Raw genomic sequence first — 24746 nt, 5'->3', positions numbered from 1 at the left:
TAAGATTTGCAAGGATGGGTTGGTGGCGTGGCAAGATTTGCATGGGTGGGTTGGTGACGTGGTAAGATTTGCATGGGTGGGTTGTTGGCGTGGTAAGAATTGCAAGGGTGGGTTGGTGGCGTGGTAAGATTTGCAAGGGTGGGTTGGTGGCGTGGTAAGATCTGGAAGGGCGGGTTGGTGAAGTGGTAAGATTTGCATAGGTTGACTGGTGACGTAGTAAGGTTTGCATGGGTGGGTTGGTGACGTGGTGAGATTTCACACACACGCACTAGCACGCACGCACGCACGCACGCACGCACGCACGCACACACACATACACACACACACATACACACACAAACACACCAGCTATCATATGTCTCAATATCGACACAGTTGTTAAAAACATATGTTGCAAATGTGTTGAGGCTGTTAGATACTGTCAAACTGTCCTGAAACGGAACAGCTTCTGACACGCAGTTTAATCTATGATTCACAACACACTAATTTCATGTTAGCCAGTGTGTCCAGCTAACAATTTCGAATAAGGGTGTTTTTCTGAACAAATCTCAACCTGACCCCCCCCCCCCCCCCCCCCCCAAAAAAAAAATAATAATATGGAAAAACAGACTCCATGTCCCTTATGGGCCACCGTACCTTTCTTATTTATTACCTTTCTGTTTATTATTTTGTCTTTTTCTGTTACCGTATTTTATATACCTTAAAACAGTGCTAAAACCGTTATAATTTTCGTCCAAGTTTTATCAAATTCAAATATATTCTACTACTTAAAGTTTCACATTCCCAAGCCAGAAATATTCGGAATGAATTATTAAGTGAAAGTATTTTACCATACTGTAATGATGAATTCATTGTACAAGAAGAGTATTGTAAGATCATCGTTTATGTCCATATTTTAACTGAATTTATGAATGATGTAAGTTATGATTATGATTGACATTCACATTCACGGAGCGCAATGTGTAGGTGACCATGGTGCTTATAATATGGTATCTTAATGAGTCCACTCTCATATAACTCATCATTTCTGGACTATTAATTTCAATATCTAAATACTTTACTAGTTAATTGCTCATTGCGATGTCTTAACTATGAAATGGAATAGTAGATGCTGTTTGACTGTATGTTGTTGCCTCTGATATCATGTATAATAAATGTTCCTGCATTTCGCCTAAGAACCTCTCTGTCTGTTTTTGTAGGCGTGGACATCCGGAGTAAATTCCCCGCAACAATTCTAGGCATAAACGGTCCTTAAGACGGACTGTTTCACTTATATAAGTGGATTTTTGATTATGTCACCTGTATCATACAAAACGTAATATCCCTTACTGTCTCGGGGGCACGGGTGGCCCAGTCGTCTAAGGCGCCGTTATTCGATGTGCAGAGTTGCGTCCCTTGGCCACTCCAGAAACCTATGATTGTGGGTTCGAACCAAGGTTCGCCCCGATTATGTTTCTAGGTTTGTCAGCACCATACCCGGGCTCGTTGGTTTCACCGAAGTGGTAAAACGTCTGAGACCTGCATCACTTCGGGCTTTCCTCCCACATTAAGCTGACACGCCGCGATATAACTGGAATACTGTTAAAAGCGGCGTTAAACCCAACTCACTCACTCACCCTTACTGTCTCGAAAGACTATTTATACCATTGCTTCCGGGAATGATGTTAAAACTACCCGTCTTGCTGAATTTAAGAGTTTCTTAATGCATTAAAATCATCCCGCAAAGCTAACTGAAGATAGCATACGCAAGGCGCTTAGTATTGAGCAGCCAAAACTGAGAGAAAAGTCTGAAGAAAACGACGTGGGGAATGACTTAACTCTAGTATCTACCTTCAATCCTAATCATGAAAATACATTGTCAATGGTTCAATGATACCTGTCATTTTTAATCAAGTACTAAAATGGAGAAGATATTGAGCAAAACAATTATCAACAACTAAAAACAACCAACAGATTTTGACAAGTTCTAAATTTGATTCTGTTGTCATCACTCCACAGTGCGGTGATAAACGTTGCCTTACTTGCAGCAATATTTGAAGGCTATTCAGTCCAAATTACAAAGGACATTAAATTTACTGTAAAACAAAGTATGACTTGAGATACTAGAAATGTTATTTACTTGATTGTATGTAGTGGGTGCAAAGAAAAGTATATCGGAAAGACAGAACTTAAATTAAAAAGAAGAATGAATTTTGACCGTTCACAAATAAAGCAGCAACACAACCGCACGATTCCACTCAGTGAACATTTAGATACATGTGGAAGCAGCAACTTTTTGGTTTTCCCGCTATATAAGCTACATTTTGATCATGAACCTACATTATTTCAAAAGGACCTGATCCAACACTTCCATAGATCTAGAACCATGTCCGGTAAAAGGCGCAAAAATGGGTGAAAATACTTTAAATAATGCACCAAGGTTTCATCAGCTCCCACCTAGCTTTGAGAAGTTTCTAACTGTTGCCTAAAATGTTGAATGACCACCCCTTCTTACAGTTACGTCGTTTCTGTGTCTTATAGTGCTAGGTTGTTCAGATGTTGCTGGCCAGAACATCATGCTCAACCAGGTCATCTCATCTAATGGTCCCATCATCTAATGGTCCCATGTTCTCTTTCGCTTCTCTGTGGTTCATCATGGAGTCTGATTATCCTGTGGCTACTCTCGTTTATCGTCCCTTCTGTCCTCGCTTCCGGTCCAGTTCAACGTCTTAACTATGGGGTTGTGTTTCAACTATCATCTCAAATCAATTTTGCATGCACAAATTACTGGATACACACATACGAGGTGAAGCTTCCACATGTGCCAGGCATCCCAACCATGAGTGGATGTCTTCACAGGAACAGAACCTGTGCCCTACTTCACCAAATTCAAATGCATTTAAATGTAATTAAAACTAGATGCGTTGCCCAGCGAAATTAAACTAGACACATTATTAAGCTAATTCCACAATCAAAAATACCTTCATCATCTAGATCTAAACGTGCTATTCTTAGTTTTGTCGGGTATCTCTCTAAAACATTGTTTGGTACTGCTACTACCAGTGATGTGAACCTTCTTGTCAAACATATTAATGCTCTTACAAGACATGATATACACTTTGCAAACACCATCCAACAACACTCTACCCATCTCTCCTCATTCATGAAGCTTGTCGACTCTAGATTTAAGAATGCAATTACGAGGGTGTCCAAGCTTATCATGATGCAATTACATTTACAGCTATTGCTATGGAAAACAATGTCAAAACAATCCAGTCTACATTTACTGCTCTTACCGGCCTTTTGATTGATCAAATCCAGTATGCTTACATTATAGAACACCAGTTGGAAGTATTAAAGTTAGGAATCTTAGACTTAGCCAAAAATAAGTTATCACCATTGCTGGTAGCACCTGAAATTTTAGAACAAACAATTCATCACCTGTCCACAGTTTTATCTGATAAATATCCAAATTTTCAACTATTGCACACCACCCCTACATTTTGTTATTCCCATACTAAATTTATCTTTGCCCATACTAAGTCCCATATCTATATCTAAGTTAAATTTCCACTCTCTTCATTGGCTAAACCCCTTCAAATGTATAAAGTTATCTCTTTACCTTGCCAATCAATAGCACCTCACCACATTCTACCCAACTGTTAGACACTTCACTTATTTTGCGTTGTCTGCTGATTCCCAACACCATATCAATATTGATAGCTCAATGCTTGTCTCATGTACAGATGATGAATTTCATTTGCTATGTCCAGTTAGGCTTTCTCTCAATTCCATTACTAAATAAACAGCAAGTTAAGGCACTATGTAACTTCCGCTATGTGACCAGATCTCAACCACCTACACTCATCTCTGTTGGTTCTTCAAATGTTTTTGTCTACAGAGTTCCATTCCTGACCCTTACTTGTCCTGGCACTGACCGTATGATTCCTGGTTGTCAATTTTATCTTACTGCAACTTCCTGCTATTGCTCTCTCTCAACTGAAGATGTATTTTACCCAGCCTCCTTCAGTTCTTGTCGAAATTCCACCTCTCATGATCACATCACCAATCACCATCCTGTCAATATAGCCTTACTACAGCATTTCTTTGATGACTCTGCCCTCTCCAGTAAAGCTGGGGATACCAATTTTAGGAAATCAATTAATTTCACAATTCCAAAATTGAATATATTGTCCCATGCCATTTCCAATGTTTTGGCTAACGACAGTCAAGCCCACCTCAGTTTAAAACGTGTTACAGAGGGTGCTAAAAAGGGTCAAACAATCTTTCAAACAATTGCTGAGCCACTGCTTGATGGTCAAATCAGTCTTCCTCTAAGTTCCTGGCTTGATACGAATGCTATTCTAGCCTTAAGCACCTCAATTGCATCAGCTGTGTCTATAATGTTGGTTGTTTGGGTGTTTTTCAAAATTCGAACTCTATCTGCAGCACTCATGTTAGTCACTCGCGTTGTCCCAACTAAAGCAGTGCAACCACCAGCTCTTAATTATAAGGATCATGCCACTGCTAGTACTCCACCCACGGACTTTGTCATCACAGATCTTGCTGACTACCATGTCTCAGTTCTTCTCGGTCTTATCACACTTTTAATTGCCTACCTCTTGCTTACACTCATCTTTCAGCGCCGTTCAGGACTTCAAAATGGCCTTGTTTTAGAACTTACTACAGGTCCTGAATGTGTCACTGTACCTATTTTGTCTTTGACCCTATGCCCTGCCTTCTGGGACATCCAGGCCCCATATACAGTAGACAACCTTGTGTTTCAGGATACATTTTTTTCCACTCTGTCAGTTGATTGAACAGACTTTATGGTAGCAAATAAACTTACTAGCACATCCCTTACCGTTCCCTCCAACATTCAAATATCATTCTTTACAGCTCAAAAGCTGCAGCGACTCTTTAAACAGCCATTCACTGCCTATGTCCTGCTAGTTCATAATGGATATTATAAGGTAGTGGACCCAACATCACTTCTACCTCAATTTTAATTGTTGCAATGTGTATTTCTATACTTATTGAATGTACATATTAGATTTGGGCATACAGAATTGTACGTATCATTGTTGTCATGTTCTTAGATGTGATCATATCTTATGATTTAATTACCATTATTTTACCTGATGTAACTTCAAGCTTTTGAGGTCAAAAGCTCCACGACGCCCAGGGATATTGTAACAGTGCTAAAATTGCTATATTTTATTCAACTTTTTTGGTGAAATTCGCCTTCAAATCATAAGTTTTTGGTTAATCATAATGATTTAAGAGCTGTCGGTACATACTAGCGATAGGAAATTGTATAACAACACCTGGCACTTTAGATTTACGCCGCCACAAACAGGTCGGGGGCCGAAACTGTAATTACATGTTGAATAACAACTGGTAGTGGTCAGCGCGTGTAAGTGTAATGAACTTCTAGGCAGTAGTGTATTTCTCGGGTGCAAGCACAGGGCCACGGATAGCCATACTATACTGACTGTACTGATTACATTAAAAAAATGTAATCAGTACAGTCAGTATAGTATGGCTATCCGTGGCCCTGTGGGTGCAAGCGAAGTTTAAAATTCCCTCTATGAGCTGTACCTGCCTTCAAGGGCTGATCTCCAATTTTGATAAATACAATATCCATGGCACGTTTCTTTAATTTAAATGAAATATACGGGATTTCCAACAGTCTGTGATATCCAAAGTTAAGAGTTACCCGCTCCTGTAAACAAGACTTGGTTCCGTGTGTATAAAAGTTCCGGTGGAACTTTTACTACCAATGTGTGTTCCTTTGGGGGTGCATAACGCTACACGTTTTGGTTCCTGTCACACTGAAATTGGTTCCGGTCATACAGAAACTTTCACACACATATGTTTTACTTTGTGAAACTGTCAAGTGTCTAAATGAGGGATTTTTTATGGGGCTATGCTTTGTTATTGGGGGTGTGGGGTGTGGATAGAAAGGAATCATGTATTATAACCATGGAAGACATACTTTCAATATATTTGTTAAGGTCAGAACAAATGCTCAATATGTGAAAATTCCTATTTAACATTTAAATTGTTTTTTAAAACCAACAAATTCTGTAAACAAACGGTTTAAAAAAAATTATATCTCTGATTTTCATGTTGCACATCAACAATATACAGGAACATTGCTCATAAACACGCCAAAACATTTGTTCCTGTCATCTGGAACTTTTCACTGCGTGGTCGGAACATTTTCACTGCAATGTTATGTATTTAATCCTGGTATTTTTCCAACCCATGCTTGCTGTAAATGGCGACAATGCTTGTCGTAAGAGGCGACTGACGGGATCGGGTGGTCAGGCTCGCTGACTTGGTTGATGCATGTCAACGTATCCCAGTTGCGTGGATCCATGCTCATGATGTCAATCACTGGATAGTATTTCCGGGCATGATTATTTACAAACCGCCGTCACATACCTGGAATATTGCTGAGTGCGGCGTTAAACAACAAACAAACACATATAGTATTTCGCAACCTCGTCTTGGGATATCTGGGTACCCCTACTCGTATAATATATATATATATATATACACACACACACACACACACACACACACACACACACACACACACACAAAAAAAAAAATGAGGTAAATGTTCACTCGGTGTACATGTAATATATAATAAAATAATAAAGTCCACGTTAGTCCATCTTCTTTATATGAGTTTCAGACATAGTACTTTTGCTGTCTCATGACAGCTCTTCAGTCATGTATTTCTGAAACTGATATAAAGTAGATGATGGACTAACGTGGACTTTATTATTATTATTATTATTATTATTATTATTATTATTATATATATATATATAGTAATAATTAAATAAGTGGAGTAAGATTGAACACAGTTTTAATAGGCTAGCGCTTTAAACTCGTACGAGTCTCATCAGGCCATAACTGAATACGAGTGTGTGTGTGTGTGTGTGTGTGTGTGTGTGTGTGTATATATATATATATAAATGGCGGGTTGGTTTATATGGAGGATTTTACAGTTTCAAAATGACATTACAGAATGTACAGGATGTATTTTGTACAGTTAAAATGTTCTTTGGATTTAAACAAAGCGCTACACAAGGACAAATGTTTACCTCTCCAAATACATGTAGACACAAGATTAATGCTTTCCTCGGGAATAGTCAAGTAAACTGACAGTATTAATCGGTCAGGTGCTCTTTTGCCCCGCTTATCCTTTCATGGCTGAGGTTTGGCTCCGGTTGTACTCGTTAGCCCCGTCAAATAGCGTGGGAATCGTTGCTGCAGAACAGGACTGAAGTCAGTTGAAATGTGTGCTGATACAATCCAAGCTACACATCATTAGAGTGAACAAACACAGGTACCCCTCTTGTCTTTCTAGTTTATTTCTTCTGTTCGCACAAAACGATATTGATTTCAGTCTACTTTCAAAAACAATAATTGTTTATTCATATACTGGTATAATTGTATTTAATGTTGTTTAACAGAAAAATGTCAATATTTGGCATCAAACCACAATGACGAAATAAACAAAATATACTCAAAAAGTATGTATTTATTCATGGTGTAACAAATCAGTATGACGGCGCGGAGTAAATAACCGAGTCTGGACCAGATAATCCAGTGTTTGATATCATGAGCATCTATCAACGCAGTTGGGATACGATGACATGCATCAACCAAGTCAGTGAGCCTGACCACCCAATCACACAACCGGGCAGAAAATCTATTCAACAAACCTATTTTAGATCACTCGTGACAGGTCATACAAGCATTGCGTCGTCGTGCAATTACACAGACCGTTTATGTATACTTCGGGTGTTATGATGTGTTGTTAATGGTTTAAACCTAACTTATAAAAAGCTTGAAACGAGATGTAATTGGACATTTTTAAAACTTGAATTTGAAAGCTCAAGAAGCGTAGAGTGGGCTATGACTATAGTAAACATACATCCTGGTCTCAGATTGCATTTCGCAATGTGATGACCTAAGTGAGTGGAACTCTTGTCTTGACCCCAGCAGTGACAATTCACGGGATGTAATTAGTGTTTGAATGACATTGTTTATATACTTGTTACAAGTGCTGCTCAATAAACAGTGATGTTGAATACATAGTTGTTTGTTTTCAGCGTATGTCTAAGTTGGTATTTCTGCTATATCCAAAATGTCTTATTGTTGAATATATAATTGCGATGTTTAATAATGCGAGCAAAGATCACTCGCATTTTTCGCATCTAATTCACGCTCGCGTTAATTTCAAGATTTACAGCATGCCACTTGCAGTAAGATCCATATACATAAGACATGCAATAATCAATATTGACATATTGAGCACGCGCAAAACGCACACACACACTTACACCTCGCCATTGGGTGCGAGTGTGCGTGCAGGCGTATGTTTGGAGAGAGGAGGACTTAAGTTGTGTAGGTCTCATAAATTTACCACTTAGGTGAAACCCACGAGCACGTGTATGGTGCTGACAGACCTAGAAACATAATCAGGGCGAACCACGATTCAAACGCACGATCAAAGGTTTCTGGCGTGCCCAAGGGACGCAACACTGCGCAGCGAATTGCGGCGCTTCAGACGACTGGGCCACCCGTGCCCACTCATACTTTTGGAAATTACTATTGGGAATTATGTAATCAGTAAAACAAGGGATAATATCAATACAAAGTTAGGTCATCAAAATCAACACAAATATCTACACATTTGAGCAAGTTCACAATAGCAATAGCAATTTCGATATGTTTTAAAATATCACTTCGCTTTTAAGTATATTCGACTAATGTGACAGATATTATTTTGAGGAAAGGATTTTCTTGTTTCATATGTTTCGTGACTGAAGTGCTTGCTTTGTGTTCTCCGACAGGTTTTATTATTTCGGTTACTAGCTTATATCGTAAACATTTTAAAACACCGATTAACACAAAATGACCACTATCAAAAGTATCGTGTTTTAAGCTATGTTATGCTTCCTTAATCATGAATAATTTAAAGTTTATCCGGGTCAGGATGAGACTGAATATTCTAATCAGGTATATTTTATAATTAATTTCGGAATAATCAGATTAGCCTGTGCAGTACTATGCGGTTTGAATACCCAAATTAATCGCGGTATAACGAGGTCTCTTCAGCTTCTACTTTGCGGGACCGCATACTTGTTTCGTTAGCCGAGTAATTAATTTTGTGAGGGTTCATGCTGTTCTCGCTCAGATCATTAATCTTTCATGAAGCCTACTTTCTAACGCCAGTGTCTAATTAGAAAACCTTTGACGTCGTCAGATATATCCTTACACGGACACAACACCGAAGGGGCCATTAACGATGATTTTGTGCAGTGAGGGCGCTTTGAACAGTATTCCGGTTATATCACCGCGTATCAGCTTAATGTTTAAAGCCCGAAGTAATGCATGTCTCAAACGCTTCCCATTTTGGTGAAAAAAACAAGAACGGGTATGGTGCTTACAAACCCAGAAAAACAATCGAGGCGAACCGGGATTCGAACCCACAATCATAGGTTGCTGGCGTGCCCAAGGGACGCAACTCTGTACAGACAACTGCGGCGTCTCATACGACTGGGTTGAACCAACAGATAAAATTGATCATATTACTCCAGAGTTTAGTGTTAAATGTATATCCCGAGTGAGGATACGTTCTGGATTAACACATTTTGGTTGATATAAGCACGGCTAATAATCTGTATGCCTTTAACATTGAATCGATACGATTCGTAAATCACGGAATCGTAAATGTTTTTCGAAAGACCGCGTCATTCACAGCACTAAAGTTGTTTTATACAAGGAAAGACTGTGATGATAAGCGAGGCCTCCCTATTTTTTCAAATATTTTTTTACTTTAATTATTTAATTATTGCGAATTTTTATGGTTCACATGCTAATTTTCTAATTAATGTGAAATTGATGTATTCTTCATCGTCGACGTAGTAGGTGTATCCTTACACCCTGGTTTAATGTTAATCGGGGTTTCAAACAAGGATGTTTACTCTCGCCAATTGTTTTTATTAATGATTTGCTTGACAAGCTGAATGAAACCGGTATTGGTATTTGTGTTAATGATATTACTATTGCAGCCTTAACGTATGCTGATGATCTTATTTAACTTTTACTTTATTTTGTGAGCGTTGCAGAACAACAGCTGTTTTTAATATTGGAAACTCTGTTTAAGATATTGATGTAGCTTGTTATTGTGGGGACCGTTTTGCCTTGTCTGGGCTAGGTCCCGTTTGCTACGTCACAATGACCAAGATAGTTGGGGAATTAACTTGGTAGAGTAATTACTCAGCTATCACCTTAAAACAGGACCCGTGAAGATTCCGGGATAGAATAGGTCTTCAGCAACCCATGCTTGCCGTAAAAGGTGACTCTGCTTGTCGTAAAAGGCGACTAACGGGATCGGGTGGTCAGGCTCGCTGACTTGGTTGATGCATGCCATCGATCCCAATTGCGTGGATCGATGCTCATGATATCAAACACTGGATTATCTGGTCCAGACTCGATTATTTACTCCGCGCCGTCATACTGATTTGTTACACCATGAATAAATACATACTTTTTGAGTATATTTTGTTTATTTCGTCATTGTGGTTTGATGCCAAATATTGACAGTTTTCTGTTATACAACATTAAATACAATTATACCAGTATATGAATAAACAATTATTGTTTTTGAAAGTAGACTGAAATCAATATCGTTTTGTGCGAACAGAAGAAATAAAGTGTTTGTTCACTCTAATGATGTGTAGCTTGGATTGTATCAGCACACATTTCAACTGACTTCAGTCCAGACTCGATTATTTACAGACCGCCGTCATATAGCTGAGTGCGGCGTTAAACAACAAACCAACCAACCAACCTTAAAACAGAGAGAAGGCTGCTGGGTCCCTCGAAGTCTATATTGCATTACAAGGTCAATGACTTATCACATTAAATATGACATTAGGAATCATACATGAATTGATATACTACTTCAGGATTTCTTGCTGTGTACATTGACAACAGAGCAATATTACTTCTAAATAACCAATAGATAATAATAATATTACCATTACTTCAAGTACGATTTCTTAGTCCCTCTTATGTGAAACCGATATCGTGATATGGCTGAATATTACTGAACGTGGTTTGTTTGTTTGTTTGTTGTTTAACGCCACACTCTGCGATATTCCCGATATATGAAAGCGGTCTGTAAATAATCGAGTCTGGACCTGACAATCCAGTGATTGACATCGTGAACATCGATACACGCAAACGGGATCGATGACATGTATCAACCCGATCCCGTTGGTCTCCTCTTAGGACAAGAAAAGGCGCCTTTTACGGCAAGCATGGGTTGCTGAAGACCTATTCTACCCCGGATCTTCACGGGTCAAACGTGGTATGAACCAGATTCCCCCACACACGTATTACATTCTCTGTTTGCACGATCTACAACAATCTACGACAGTTTAAATTAAAAGGTATCCCTCTATTCCCTAGATGTCCATAAGTATCCGTGATAAATGAATGAATGTCTATATTTCCTCCAGATAGATCCGAAGATTCTCAAAATATCAAACTTATGTCATTAAATAATTAAATTATTATAACAAAATAATATATCTATATCTATAATGTCCCGCATATTTTGGCTATAAACTGTGAGAAATATTGGTAATATTACCACACGTTGTTAAGGCTATTTTTAATTTGATATTAATACTTTGAGAATTCTATAATAGTGAAATGCCACGTTATTTCATCAATGTCGTTGTTATCTGCATCAAGAAAGAATGCTGACATATCATGGTCTTCCATCATCTCTATTTTAACATACATTTCAACATCAAGATTATCAATCAGAGTGGAAAAGAATACATCTCTCTCTGAAAGTAAACAGTTTAAGATAACATGATGATAATAATCATTTGCATATGTCCATAAATATCCTTGATATGTCCAAATAAATATAATGAAACTTCGGCACTCTTCCTTTAGGGTAAAAGCTCAGTACTTCCTCTATTTTAATGTCAACACTGATGCATTGAATGTGCCACAGACCGGATGCCTTTAAGTATTATGAATGAATACATCTAGCCATCTTCCCGAGGCAAGAGAGTAACTGACTATTAATGTCCAGTTTCCACCCTTGCCGAACTAGGCTGGTATTACCTAGTACATTTTGGCTGGACAAACGAGTCTATGTCTAGTCCAATCAAAATCGCGCAACGACATCGAAATCCAGTTCGTAAACTGTCATGCAGATTTCGGTCGATTGCAGGATTTGCAAGGCATGTGCACCGTCAACTCGTTGTCAACATATATTTTCCAAATCGATTCCTGTTTTTAATCAAGTTGCTCACGTGATTTGATGCACTTCGAGTTTTATCACAATATAGATCTTGATTATCGAACAGATCGTCTTGACTGGGCGCCGCCATTTTGTTTGAAGCAAATGCAAGTGATACGAAGGGTGGAATCTGATTGGTCCATAGGAGAGGCCTAGAAGGGACTTAACTCGTAATAGTCTTCAGACGTCTAGCTGACACAAGATCTTTATAATTTTCGGAAAATTGTTCTCAAACAACTTTTCTGAGCAAAATTATGATGCATTGTCCATTACAATGTGCTGAAATTTATAAACCAGTATGGGATGGGTCTATAAATAGTTTTTATGCAATTAGCAGGGTCCTTATTTATTTTAAGAAATGCTCAACTTCGAGTAGTTATCAAATTACGAATCAGTAATTATAGCTGTTGAACATACAAAATAAGTGTGTGATTAACCCCACCTTGTTTAAATATATATTGAAAGAAAACATGGGCGGTAAGAATTTATGTCATTATCTTAAATTAGTTTGATAACACAGCAGGAAAGCATAGCTGCACGGATCTTGTTAACCCAGCAGTTTTTAAATACGAGCAGCATGTACATCAAGAGTATTGGTTTGATGCGTGTCTTATCACGCATTACTTCCAGAAAGTCTGCATATTTATCGGGTGACTAGTATGGTTAATGTCATCCCACTTTATGGTAAGGGGAAAATGTATGTAATTATATTGACTTATGATTTCGGCGAGTGCGACTCTTGCTCGGGGTTGTTTGGTAGGGTTTACATCATCCGGTGCCTTGGTGGGGCTTTCAAAAGGCTTTGTGTGTGGGCGACGGTATCAACCCGCTTGAGTAGCTATTACACAATTCAGGAATAGTCAGGAATGAGTGACTTTGCTAGTTAGACGATAAAATTGGAATACTGGTTTAATCATTTTAAGGGATTGTTTGACGATAGATCAGAAGAAAATGGCTCAGATGTTAATGATTTTCATAATTATTTCGAGTCAGTTTTGGAAAATACTGTTGAGAATGATATTACAAGGGATATCTTGGATTCACCAATTTCAGAAGATGAGATAAGAGTAAGCATTCGGCATCTTAAAAATAATAAATCTGCAGGAATAGATAACCTTATCCCGGAGTGTTTCAAATATTCTGAAGATTTATTAACGCCATACCTACTGGTAATTTTAAATTTAATGCTTGAAAAATCTTACTTTCCTAAATGTTGGGATGTTGGTATCATCATACCCCTATTCAAAAATGGTGACCCAAATATGACTGACAATTATCGAGGTATTACACTTCTTAGCATATTTAGTAAAGTTTTCTTGTATATCATCAATAAAAGACTAGTTTTTTGGTTCAACGCTACAGATATAATCAGCGAGGCACAAGCAGGATTTAGGGAAGGATACTCAACCACGGACAATATTTTTATTTTGTATAGTCTCATTCAGCGCTATATATCAAGCAAAGGGGGTAAATTTTACGTTTTATTTGTTGATTTCTCTAAAGCTTTTGATTCTGTGGATAGAAGTAAATTATGGATGTTATTTACCAAGCATGGCCTGAGCAGTAAAACTATTATGTAACATATATAAAAAATGTAAAAGCATGTGTAAGAAAGAATGGTGTAATGTCCACCGCTTTTGACTGCAGCACTGGTGTACGCCAGGGATGTATACTTAGCCCTTTTTTGTTTGTCTTCTTTATTAATGAACTAGCTGCAGCCGTTCATCAGAACTGTACAGATGGTATACAACTTCATCCAGACATTGTCAAACTTTTTCTTCTGTTATTTGCTGATGACATTATCATGTTTTCTAGTACGGTGAAAGGATTGCAGAAACAAATAGCAGAATTAGAAGGTCATTGTGCTAAGTTTAATTTGAAAATTAATACAAATAAGACAAAAATCGTTGTTTTCAAAAAAGGTGGCAAATTATCAAGGTCTGAAAAGTGGTTATTTAAAGGTCAGTGTTTAGAAGTAGTTAGGGGTTATAAATATTTAGGTGTGTATTTTTCCAATACGTTGGCATGGAATAAACATAATTAATAATGCTGCTGTACAGGGAAAGAATATGTTCAGTAGTTTAAAAAATGTTGGGGCTGTAAACTATAAAATATATTTCAAAATATTTGACACGAAAATTAAATCCATTCTTTTATATGGGGCAGAAATTTGGGGATTTACACAAATGGATGCTTTGGAAAAAGTTCATTTATATGCTTGTAAGAAATATTTAGGAGTTAAAATGAATACCACAAACGTGATGGTTTATGGTGAATGTGGACGAGTCCCTTTGTGTATAGAAGCACGTCTGAAAATAATAAAATATTGGATAAGACAACTAAATATGCCCTCATCAAGATTCCCTAAGAAATGTTACAGTGTGATGTGTTTGTATGATAGCAATGGCAAAACAAATTGGGTTACCGACTTAAGGAACCTGCTGAATAATTGTGGTTCTGGTTACATTTTTAAATTAGAACATATTGCTTATCCGAAGTTGTTCATAAATGCTATAACACAAAGATTATAAGATTTATATTTTCAGTCATTGAATGCAATTCTAACGCGTTCACCAAAGTCCCTGTTATATAGCAGTTTCAAGTCATATATCATTGCAGAGCAATGCCTTTTCAGTGTTAGTCTTAGAACATTTAGTGTAGCACTTGCAAGATTCCGATGTTTATCAAACGATCTTTAAATTGAAAAAGGTAGATATCAAAATATTCCGAGAGAAAATAGACTCTGTCCACTATGTGACCTAGGATTAATTGAGGACGAGTATCACTTTTTACTAGTATGCCCGCATTATGATGAACTAAGAAAAGTATATTTACCAAAATATTTCATGTAAACCATTGTACATTTAAGTTTAAACTATTAATGACCATTAGCAACATTGAAACCATAAGAAATCTTTCTATGTACATATATCATGCTTTTATACAAAGAAAATCAAGTTTGGAAATTATATGATTGTACCAATTGCTCCTGTAATCATGATTGTACTATAGGCCTCCTCAGTACGTTGAATAAAGAAATTGAATTGAATTGATATATGCTTATAATGCTTATAACGAACTTCGGTTATAACGAACTAAAATTAGTGGTAAAAATTTACAGGACTTAGTGTTAGTAATTTCGATTGGTCTCCCCCCCCCCCCCCCCCGAATATATCCAATACAGCCCCTGCATGTGACCAATACATTGATGAATTTTCCGAAGAAATACAACTGTAATTGAGAAAGAATATTATCATACGTCGGGGAAATATTATCAAACCTAATTACCTTGAAAGAAGGAAGTTAGGGGGAAAAGTCACATATTTATGATCACGAGAAAATATAATGTTCACTCCTATAACGTCATGTTGAAATTGATAAAAAATATACTCTGATTAGACTACTCTACACATAGAAAAGTACATATGAAAAATGCCATTACATAAATTCATCTCTTTCCTGAAAAGTCAAGTTGATCTTCCGTGTCTCTACTGAGATAGGTTTAATCAGCACAACTGGAAAACACGTGTGATCATCCGATAAGGAAATCATGTCATTGCTATTAACTTCCTTTGTACTCCGATGGTTACACATCCTCACATATCGATAACGGTTTCAAATGGGTGTTGTGACAGGAGAGAGAGCTGTGATTGTTTGTTTCATTCTGGCGCCCCTTCTCTCTGTGTCTCACTGAGCCTCGCACACATAGCCCGTGAACAGTGTGCTGCGTGACCGAGCCGGCGCACAGTTCCCAAATCGTAATAGAATTCAAAATGGCGACGAGAAGCAGACGATAGGGAAGAATCGTCAAAACACTGGCAGTACGGATTGTTCTAATTGCAGCTTTGATGTGATATTCATCTTCTGAAAAGGTTAGCTAGAATTCTTATTAGTTACTTTACACATGTTATACATAAAGCGACCCAAGCTGTATAATAATGCCAGACAAAATATTTTGTTCCCGTTTGACACCGAGAGCACTGTTAGGAAAGAAGTTCCAACCCTGGAGTACTGGGTGAAAGTCGAACACGTCGAATGCTCCTCAACACTCCAGGGTTACATTAGTGATTCTTTTAGCAGAGGAGTCATTAACAATTACATTTTCAGCGTACGAGTTCTGTCGCATACATTTAATCAATCACACATGACAGTTATGATTATCGTTTATAACGTTAATTGTCAAAATTCTTTAAACATCATACTGGCACATACTGTCAATTTATTAATTTATTCGTACTGGATCCGTGTCAAACATATACGCGACTTTCATCACCATTATAGAAATGCTTGTTCCGTGGTACACCAGACGCGGTATCCTGAGCCATGCCTGTCGCCGCTGCGCTTTTGTTTCATTATAACGCGCTTGTTACTCAGCCGCATCCTCTGCCCCTCTCCCTTCGAAAGTCATTTTCATTGCCATGTGAACGTGTTCTTGAATCAATAATATCCGACTTAAATAATCTCTCTTCTCTCCCCTCCCTTCATGTTCTTTCAATGATAACGTTAACAGCAGCAACCATGACCCCTGTGTCTAAATCGTCTAACAAAGGCCGAGCCCGGTTACATTAAAGGACACAGACAATTCATTCTGCAATTTTGAACCAAATGCAATCGAAATAAATCCATTTTGGCACTCGTTTCTTAAATCAGTGTAACGCATTATTGGTACCCCAATGTAATGAATGTTAGAATTTAGCATTGTGTCCCCATCACGCAAATTTCGTTTGGATTTTAGATAAAGCAGTGTTACCTTCATGTAGGTTTACATGATATATCTTCGAATTGCGATATGCTGGAACGAAATGTAAGATGTTTAAAAGGGATGTTCATTTTTCTTTGTCACGTCTGAGCAAGTCAACTAGTCATCATTCAAATGAATTATTCACTTAATCATTATGGAAATCTTAGTGTCACTTGATTACTGCACTGTACCATCTACATGTTATTGTCTGGCCCAGGCTCGACTGTTTACAGATTGCCGTCACATAGCTGGAATAAAGCTGAGTGTGGCGTTAAATAACAAACAAACAATCTACATGTACCCACCAAACGAGCTGAAACAATGGAAAGTGATGAAAAAAATATTTAGTTCAGACATTTTTACATCCTATTTGTTCGTTATTTATTGAAAAATTGGCAGGAAATTAAAGCATGCTTATGGAAGTTAAGTGAGGGAGCAAAATGAAAGTATGCCCAGAAAGAAGTGTTGTTAAATGTGTTTAGGTCTCATGTCTCCAACAGTTTGTAAAAAAGGTAATCGGTGGCCGGGGAGTCTTTGTGTAAATATGAATTGGTTCAGTTTAGATTGGGGGTGACCCGTCATGTTTGAGGTGTACGTTTGTACCGAAATATAAGCAAATGTATTGAGCTTGCAAAGATAAGTTTCTCTAGATACCCACCAGCAGTTGTGAATTATGAGTTGTTGTTTTTTCATTTTTAAAAGTTTAAAATCAAATTATGTTAAGAAAATAAAACCATGTTCTTTGAATGCTTACTATGCTGTACAGTCCATTTTTGTATGTTATTTCGCGAACTTAAGATATTCTCAATTGGAAATAAAATATATGATAAAAGCAACTGTTATGTATAGTTTCCTTTGCTCCTCAGTTTATAATGTATGTGGAACAAAAACAATAGGCTGTATGAAATTAGGTTTATGTTTGTTGTCCGAGGTTGAAGGCTTCGTTGAAGGTTGCGTGTCCAGTGTTGAAGGCCGAGTGTCCAGTGTTGAAGGCCACGTGTCCAGTGTTGAAGGTTATGTGTCCAGTGTTGAAGGTCACGTGTCCAGTGTTGAAGGTCACGTGTCCAGTGTTCAAGGTCACGTGTCCAGTGTTGAAGGCCACGTGTCCAGTGTTGAGGGTTACGTGTCCAGTGTTGAAGGGCACGCGTCCAGTGTTGAAGGTCCAGCGTTGAGGGTTACGTGTCCAGTGTTGAAGGTCACGTGTCCAGCGTTGAGGGTTACGTGTTCAGTGTTGAAGGTCACTTTTCCAGTGTTGAAGGTCACGTGTCCAGTGTTGAAGGTCACTTTTCCAATGTTGAAGGTCACGTGTCCAGTGTTGAGGGTTACGTGTCCAGTGTTGAAGGGCACGTGTCCAGTGTTGAAGGTTACGTGTCTAGTGTTGAAGGTGACTTGTCCAGTGTTGAACGTAACTCTGCATTTTCGATGCATTGATGCATTTATAATACATTGTGGAAATTTGTTTTCAACCCAAGGTTTGATTATGCTTTTGCAGATTTCTTTTCACAAACACCTAGTGTCATCACCGATTTTCAGTGATCCATTCTTATAATTTTCACCGTTATTTTGCCTTTTACGCCCAATGAAATTTGTTTCGTCCGATAACCAATAACTGGTTAGTCTTTGGCGTTGATGTTTTACATGTATGAGATCGGGAAGGGTTTTGTCTTTTTTATTTACCTTATAAAAAATAAATACCATCGTACCATGCAGTTGCATTTAAGATAAGAAATCAAAATATTTTTCAATAAATTGTTTACCTCCTATATAAATGATTACACTATACACTCTTCATAGTTACAATTGCTAATAGATCCAGGCTGAATAGCAGCGAGGGGAAGGAGTGTAGAGCGACTGTCTAGCGACCGGTGTGTTGACACAGATACCTTACATTGTTTCAGTACACCCTGTCTCGCCCGGTATATGGAGGAGAGGCTCAACATGGCCAAGGGTTCACGTCCATTATTTAACTACGTTTACAACAACAACTACTACTACCACATTTCCAACCTCAACCAGCAAGAGCACTAAATTAAATTAGAAAAAAATGTCATAAAATTGTTATTCACTTATTTTGGTAACTCTTAATACCAGTCTTTAAATATATATTTTACGTAGATCGAATCGATTAGCTTCGGAACGAATTTTTAATAAACATTGTTGCTCAAGGTGACCTGTTTTATGAATAGGCAATAGTGGTAGTGTTTTGTTTATCACATCGTGACATAGTTTACCATAGCCGTGGGGAAAATTGAGATACAAAAACCTTTTTATTATTTCACGCCGGATTGAAAATTCACGGCGGTCATGAGATGGGAAACTCTGAACAAAATGTGAACAGCCTTATGACTATTTCCTATGATGATTATTGCTTCAATACACATACTTCATGAATCAGAGACTGCTAATTACTTCCAATCACCCCTATATGTATTTCTAGATGAAGTTGAATACGGAGTTGGAGGAGTCAATATTAGGAAAATACAACAGGTATTCATTCTCGTATTCCTTTGATTTATTCATGAATTCATCCGTTTCAAGTTACTCGTGTCATTAAATGTCATTCAGCAAGTGAAGAACATGTTTATGTGTATGAGTAAACTTGAGAATAGAGGAATACACATGTTTTGGTGAGAAGAGATACTTTTCAAATGATGAAGTTTCTTTAATTCACAACAAGAGGCAAGTTCATATTTCGTGCTTTCTTTAATGATGCAAACATAGTGTTTGTCGTATTTTGCACTAACATTTGTATCATCATGTTTTTTGGTAAGGCATTCTCTGTGATTTGTTTGTGTAAATAAAGAATATAAGGACAGATAACGCATAGAAAAGAACAACATCCCTCATACGACATGTTCATGTATTTGGGCAGAATACAGATGGCGACTTGAGTTTGTTTTTTTGTTTAACGCCGCACTCAGCAATATTCCTGCTATATGACGGCGGTCTGTAAATAATCGAGTCTGGACAAGACAATCCAGTGAGCATCGATCCACGCAACTGGGACACGATGACATGCATCAACCAAGTCAGCGAGCCTGACCCCCCGATCCCGTTAGTCGCCTCTTACGACAAGCATTAGCAAGCATGGAGTAGTCCATTATTCTGTAGGTAGGCTCATTTTACCCCCATTAATTTTTAGTAGTCCTAATGGGAGTGAACACGGTGAAGATTCAGGGTTAGAATTGGTCTTCAGCAACCTATGCTTGTCGAAAGAGTCGACTAGCGGGATCGGGGGGTCAGGCTCCAATTAGGCATATCTTGGTTCATACATGTCATCATATTCCAATTGCCTCGATCGATGCTCATGGTTTCCATCACTGGATTATCAGGTCCAGACTTGGATTATTTTACAGGCCGCCGTGATAAAGCTGGAATATTGATGAGTGTTTTCAAAAATTAGGCGAAGTGGGTTGATACCGGTCAAATTAACATACAAACGTCATTGTTAGATGTTAAGTCAATAATTTCCTATGCTTCGTTGTTTATGGTATGTTTATTTACTGGCGGTTACTGACCATGTCATTTGAAACAGTCCCCTTTTCTCCCGGACATATTTGTTCCGGCTCGCAACAGTTTGACTGTTGCAGTTCTTCTCGCCTCTTGCCTTGATTGACAGGTCCTATGAACTTTGTTTGACCCTACTCTCCATTGATTGGCGGCTACTGATTTTGTGGGAGTGTGAAAAACATTTAATTCTGTACCGATGGCGTCATTTCGAGTACCGCCCCTCGAGGGTTCAGTTGGTATGGGCAACTTAGGTCAACATGAAGAGTATGACGTATATCCGTTTACATGCGCTAACATTGGTCTCCCAAGGGTCAACACGGCTCCATCTGACTCGTCCCGGGTTTTCAAGTGGAACGCAAGCACTATCAGTGGTCAGTCAGACAAGTAAACCTCTACTGTTAGATTTGCTGGTAAATATACTGCAGGTACTGAAAACTTTATAAATATTTTAATCCAAATAAATAATTAGTTAATATATAATTATATCAGAGACTCTGATATTTATATAAACTGTTAGAACAATAGTGGGTATATTTTATTGGATTTTTGTTGTTTTGTTTGGGGGAGGGGTGTTTCAATAGGTTTCGGTGGTACAGGCGTGGCATGGTACATTCAAGGTTAATATAGATAGGATATATTTTCGTTACACATAACTATTAATATAATAGGATACAGACAATTGTTACGCGTCGATTCCCAAATTGAAATACAGTAAACTACGGTTATAACGAACTCAAATGGACCATTAGTTTTAGTTCGTGATAACCGCAGTTCGATATAAGCATATATACAACATCTATACAGCAAATGACCGGGACCAAAAATTAAGTTCGTAATATTCGTCAGTTCGTTATAAGCGTGTTCGTTATAAACGTATTTTACTGTACCCAGAAATTTGTACGTGAAAGAAATTAGTGTGAAACCATCAACATGTGGTATGTAATCATCAGATGTAGTTCAAATTTCACTACGTTTACAAATCAATACAAATTACTGCACAGTAATTACAATGGCAGTACACAAAAACTTTTCACAAAGTGTGTGTCCAACTCATTAGTGTGGCCATTAGACTAACATCTAGTCTCTAAAATGAACATATTTTACAGAAAACAACAGTTGTTAAATTATCTTAATATAATGTAATGAAAAGGAAGCCCAGAGACTATTCCTGAAACTGCAGTAATCTAGACTTGCCAAATATTATAGACTTGCATGGGCTGTATTGGATATATTTGTTTCTGGGTATGTAATCATATGTATATGCGTTTGGAACATGCATGTTTTTATGGTATGCATTATGAAAAGGATTAAAAAAGATGTTACTGATTGAGAAGTGTATTATACATAGTTGACCAGAAGAAGTAGAAAAGATTAGGTTTCCACATAGAAAAATAGACATATTTTGTAATATTATAATATATTACAGGACCCGTGAAGATCCTGGGTAGGATAGGTCTTCAGCAACCCATGCTTGCTGTAAAAGGCGACTATGCTAGTGCAAAGAGGCGACTAACGGGATCGGGTGGTCAGGCTCGCTGACTTGGTTGATGCATGTCATCGTATCCCAATTGCGTGGATCGATGCTCATGATGTCAACTACGGGATTGTCTGGTTCAGACGCGGATTATTTACAGACCGCCGTCACAGAGCTGGAATATTGCTGAGTGCGGCGTTAAACAACAAACAAACAAAAATATCTAACATATTTTTAGATTTGCTCAGTGTATGCAAAACCTCTTGTTTTTGCTACATCTACATATTGTTTGCTTTACTTGTGACATTTTGGCACTGGCAGCATTTTTGCGTTAGCTTTTTATTCCCAATTGTACACTGTATTTTGTTTTGATGGGGTCAAAGGAATATCTAATGATTTAACTTTCAATGTGTCTATCATCACATTCCAAGAAGAGACGTTATAGTTTCAATTGAGTGTTTACAGAAACTCCATATAGGCGTGTCAGTATTTAAAATTTTGTAACATCAATACCTTGTTAGCAATATATTGTGCAGAAATTGAGTTAACGCAGTTGTATATTCAGGGTTACTACCGACAGCCTCGACTTAGTCAAACATAACTGTAACTTGTATGTGGTGTGAAGACGACTGCAATTGTTATTATACTATACTAGCAACATCAGGTAAATAGAAGAAGAGACCCGTGAAGATTCCGGTGTAGAATAGGTCTTCAGCAACCCATGCTTGCCGTAAAAGCTGACTATGCTTGTCGTAAAAGGCGACTAACGGGATCGGGTGGTCAGGCTCGCTGACTTGGTTAATGCATGTCATCGATCCCAATTGCGTGGATTGATGCTCATGATATCAATCACTGGATTGTCTGGTCCATACTCGATTATTTACAGACCGCCGTCATATAGCTGGAATATTGCTGAGTGCGGCGTTAAACAACAAACCAACCAACCAACCAACCAATAGAACAAGAGCATGCAACAGCTGCTTTCATATTACCGGAGTAGATAAAACAGGTAAGCCCTTGACAGGTGATTCCTCATAGCTCAGCGCCCAAGGCAGATGTGTCTACTGGTGATATACCGCCATGCAACATTCGTTGTTATGACATCGAAAAACCACTATTTGGGCGTATCCATTGCGTATAAAAAACGAGTACATCGTATATGTAACGCATGATTAACGTATTAGTAGCGTATCACTGACTTAAACATAACTTATGACAGCGTATAAAAGCGTATTGCCCGCGTGTGTCTGACGTGTTCATCGTATGCCCAGCGTATGAGTAACGTGTTACTAGCGCGCTCAGCGTGGGGGAAAGGTGCCTTAAACGGGCCCCGCGGTAGTATAACTAGTAGTCTACACCCATTCATCAAATTACCACGAAAAGCGAGAGCAGTCTAGATATGTAAAAGGTTCATACGTTCCCATACGCCGAAAATTTTGTGCATGCACAAAAATGTTTTAAAGCCTCGGCGTACTACAACGTATACCAACGTGCTTTTAAAATATACAACTTAAACCTAACTTATCCATAGCGTGTTTCAGCGTAGCCTGCGTTTTGGCAAACATTCTCACACGTCGCCATACGTTACTGCTATACGTTGTAGTGTGACAGGGCCATTACGAGTGACCGACATGTTTTAATATGACACTGTAAAAGAATTAAAAAACAAATTCAAAACTGATAGAAAACAGCTGTACAATTGAGCTGAGGTTAAAGTGTGTCATGTCAAGTGACTTTTGCTTCCAAGTGTTTATTGGATTTAAAATGGTTCGTTGTTCGCCCCGGCTTCTGATACACAAAAGTCGACGTGACCTGCGTTGTGGCGGCAATGTAAATGAATAGCAGTCCGAGCGTTTGTAGATGGAAGTGTGATACTGCAAGCTTAACAGTATCTAACACGTGACAGTGAGTGGTGAATACTGCGCACAACAGCATATACAACAGCATATACAACAATGAGATCATCCCGCTGGTGCCTATCGCCCTCTTGTCTCTGCGAACCTTCAGCACAACTGGCTCTACCAGTATAAATAGGTTAGTAAACTTAGACGCATTTTTTAAAAATCTCCCTCACACCCTCTCCATCTCTCTCCGTGCGAGTGCGCGTAACTGTGTGTATTCCGTCAGCTCGCTACCTAGTGTCAACATGTCAGCTCGCTACCGTAGAAACGTGAAGTGACCAGGTTTCCGGACGCCAATTACCTATAAAATAAAATATGACTAGTACGTGAAAGATAGGGAAATTATCTGGGAGTACAGCGACATTACCTACCTTTTGAGCCATAAACCTACGGGACATATTTTTCTGAAATCTCAGGAAAATACGAGGGTAATCGGTCACCACAGTCTGAATATGATCAACGAATGTGGTGTTCTCGGCCCTCATGTATGGTCAGGTCGCGGCTCTCGGCTACTACATTTTATACTCGAATGTACATTATTTCTCATTTTACTTTAATCAAGGTTTTTAAATTGATGAATTATTTGTGGTATGAGTGACAAATTAACTATCGCTTGCAATTTCGCTTCTTACATTTATAAAGAACAGTAAGAGATTTGTGATTAAATAAGATTATAATAGTTATATTTATCGTTGCTAAATTTATTTATTTTGAAAACAACTGGTGTCTGGCTTGAAGAGCAGTATCATGTTAAACATCAAATGTGTTAAACATATATGTTTTGTT

General features: G+C 38.1%; 2 protein-coding genes across 7 annotated transcripts in view; both read left to right on the top strand.

Moving 5' to 3' along the window:
- The window catches only part of LOC124142831, a 56045-nt gene that overhangs the window by 25967 nt on the left and 5332 nt on the right, over window positions 1-24746 (top strand). The window contains exon 1 of one of the 6 annotated variants that reach the window (XM_046511523.2): window positions 19315-19562. The exons of 1 other annotated variant lie outside the window; for it this stretch is intronic. In XM_046511523.2, coding sequence (XP_046367479.2) covers window positions 19431-19562 — 132 coding nt within the window. In that variant the 5' untranslated portion in view covers window positions 19315-19430. Of the gene's footprint in view, window positions 1-19314; window positions 19563-20762; window positions 21011-23957; window positions 24094-24746 lie in introns of those variants that run through there. 4 more of the 6 variants (XM_046511521.2, XM_046511522.2, XM_046511524.2 and 1 more) reach the window with 4 other exon arrangements.
- Window positions 15859-24746, top strand: part of LOC124142833 — a 30904-nt gene continuing 22016 nt past the window's right edge. Inside the window, exon 1 of the mRNA XM_046511530.2 lies at window positions 15859-16206. The gene's annotated coding sequence lies outside the window, so the exon portion shown is untranslated. The remainder of the gene's footprint in view (window positions 16207-24746) is intronic.

The sequence above is a fragment of the Haliotis rufescens genome, unplaced genomic scaffold, assembly GCF_023055435.1.
Source record: "Haliotis rufescens isolate VD_foot unplaced genomic scaffold, xgHalRufe1.0.p SCAF_8, whole genome shotgun sequence".
In the NCBI taxonomy this organism is placed as follows: domain Eukaryota; kingdom Metazoa; phylum Mollusca; class Gastropoda; order Lepetellida; family Haliotidae; genus Haliotis; species Haliotis rufescens.
This window is presented reverse-complemented; position numbering and strand designations above follow the sequence as displayed.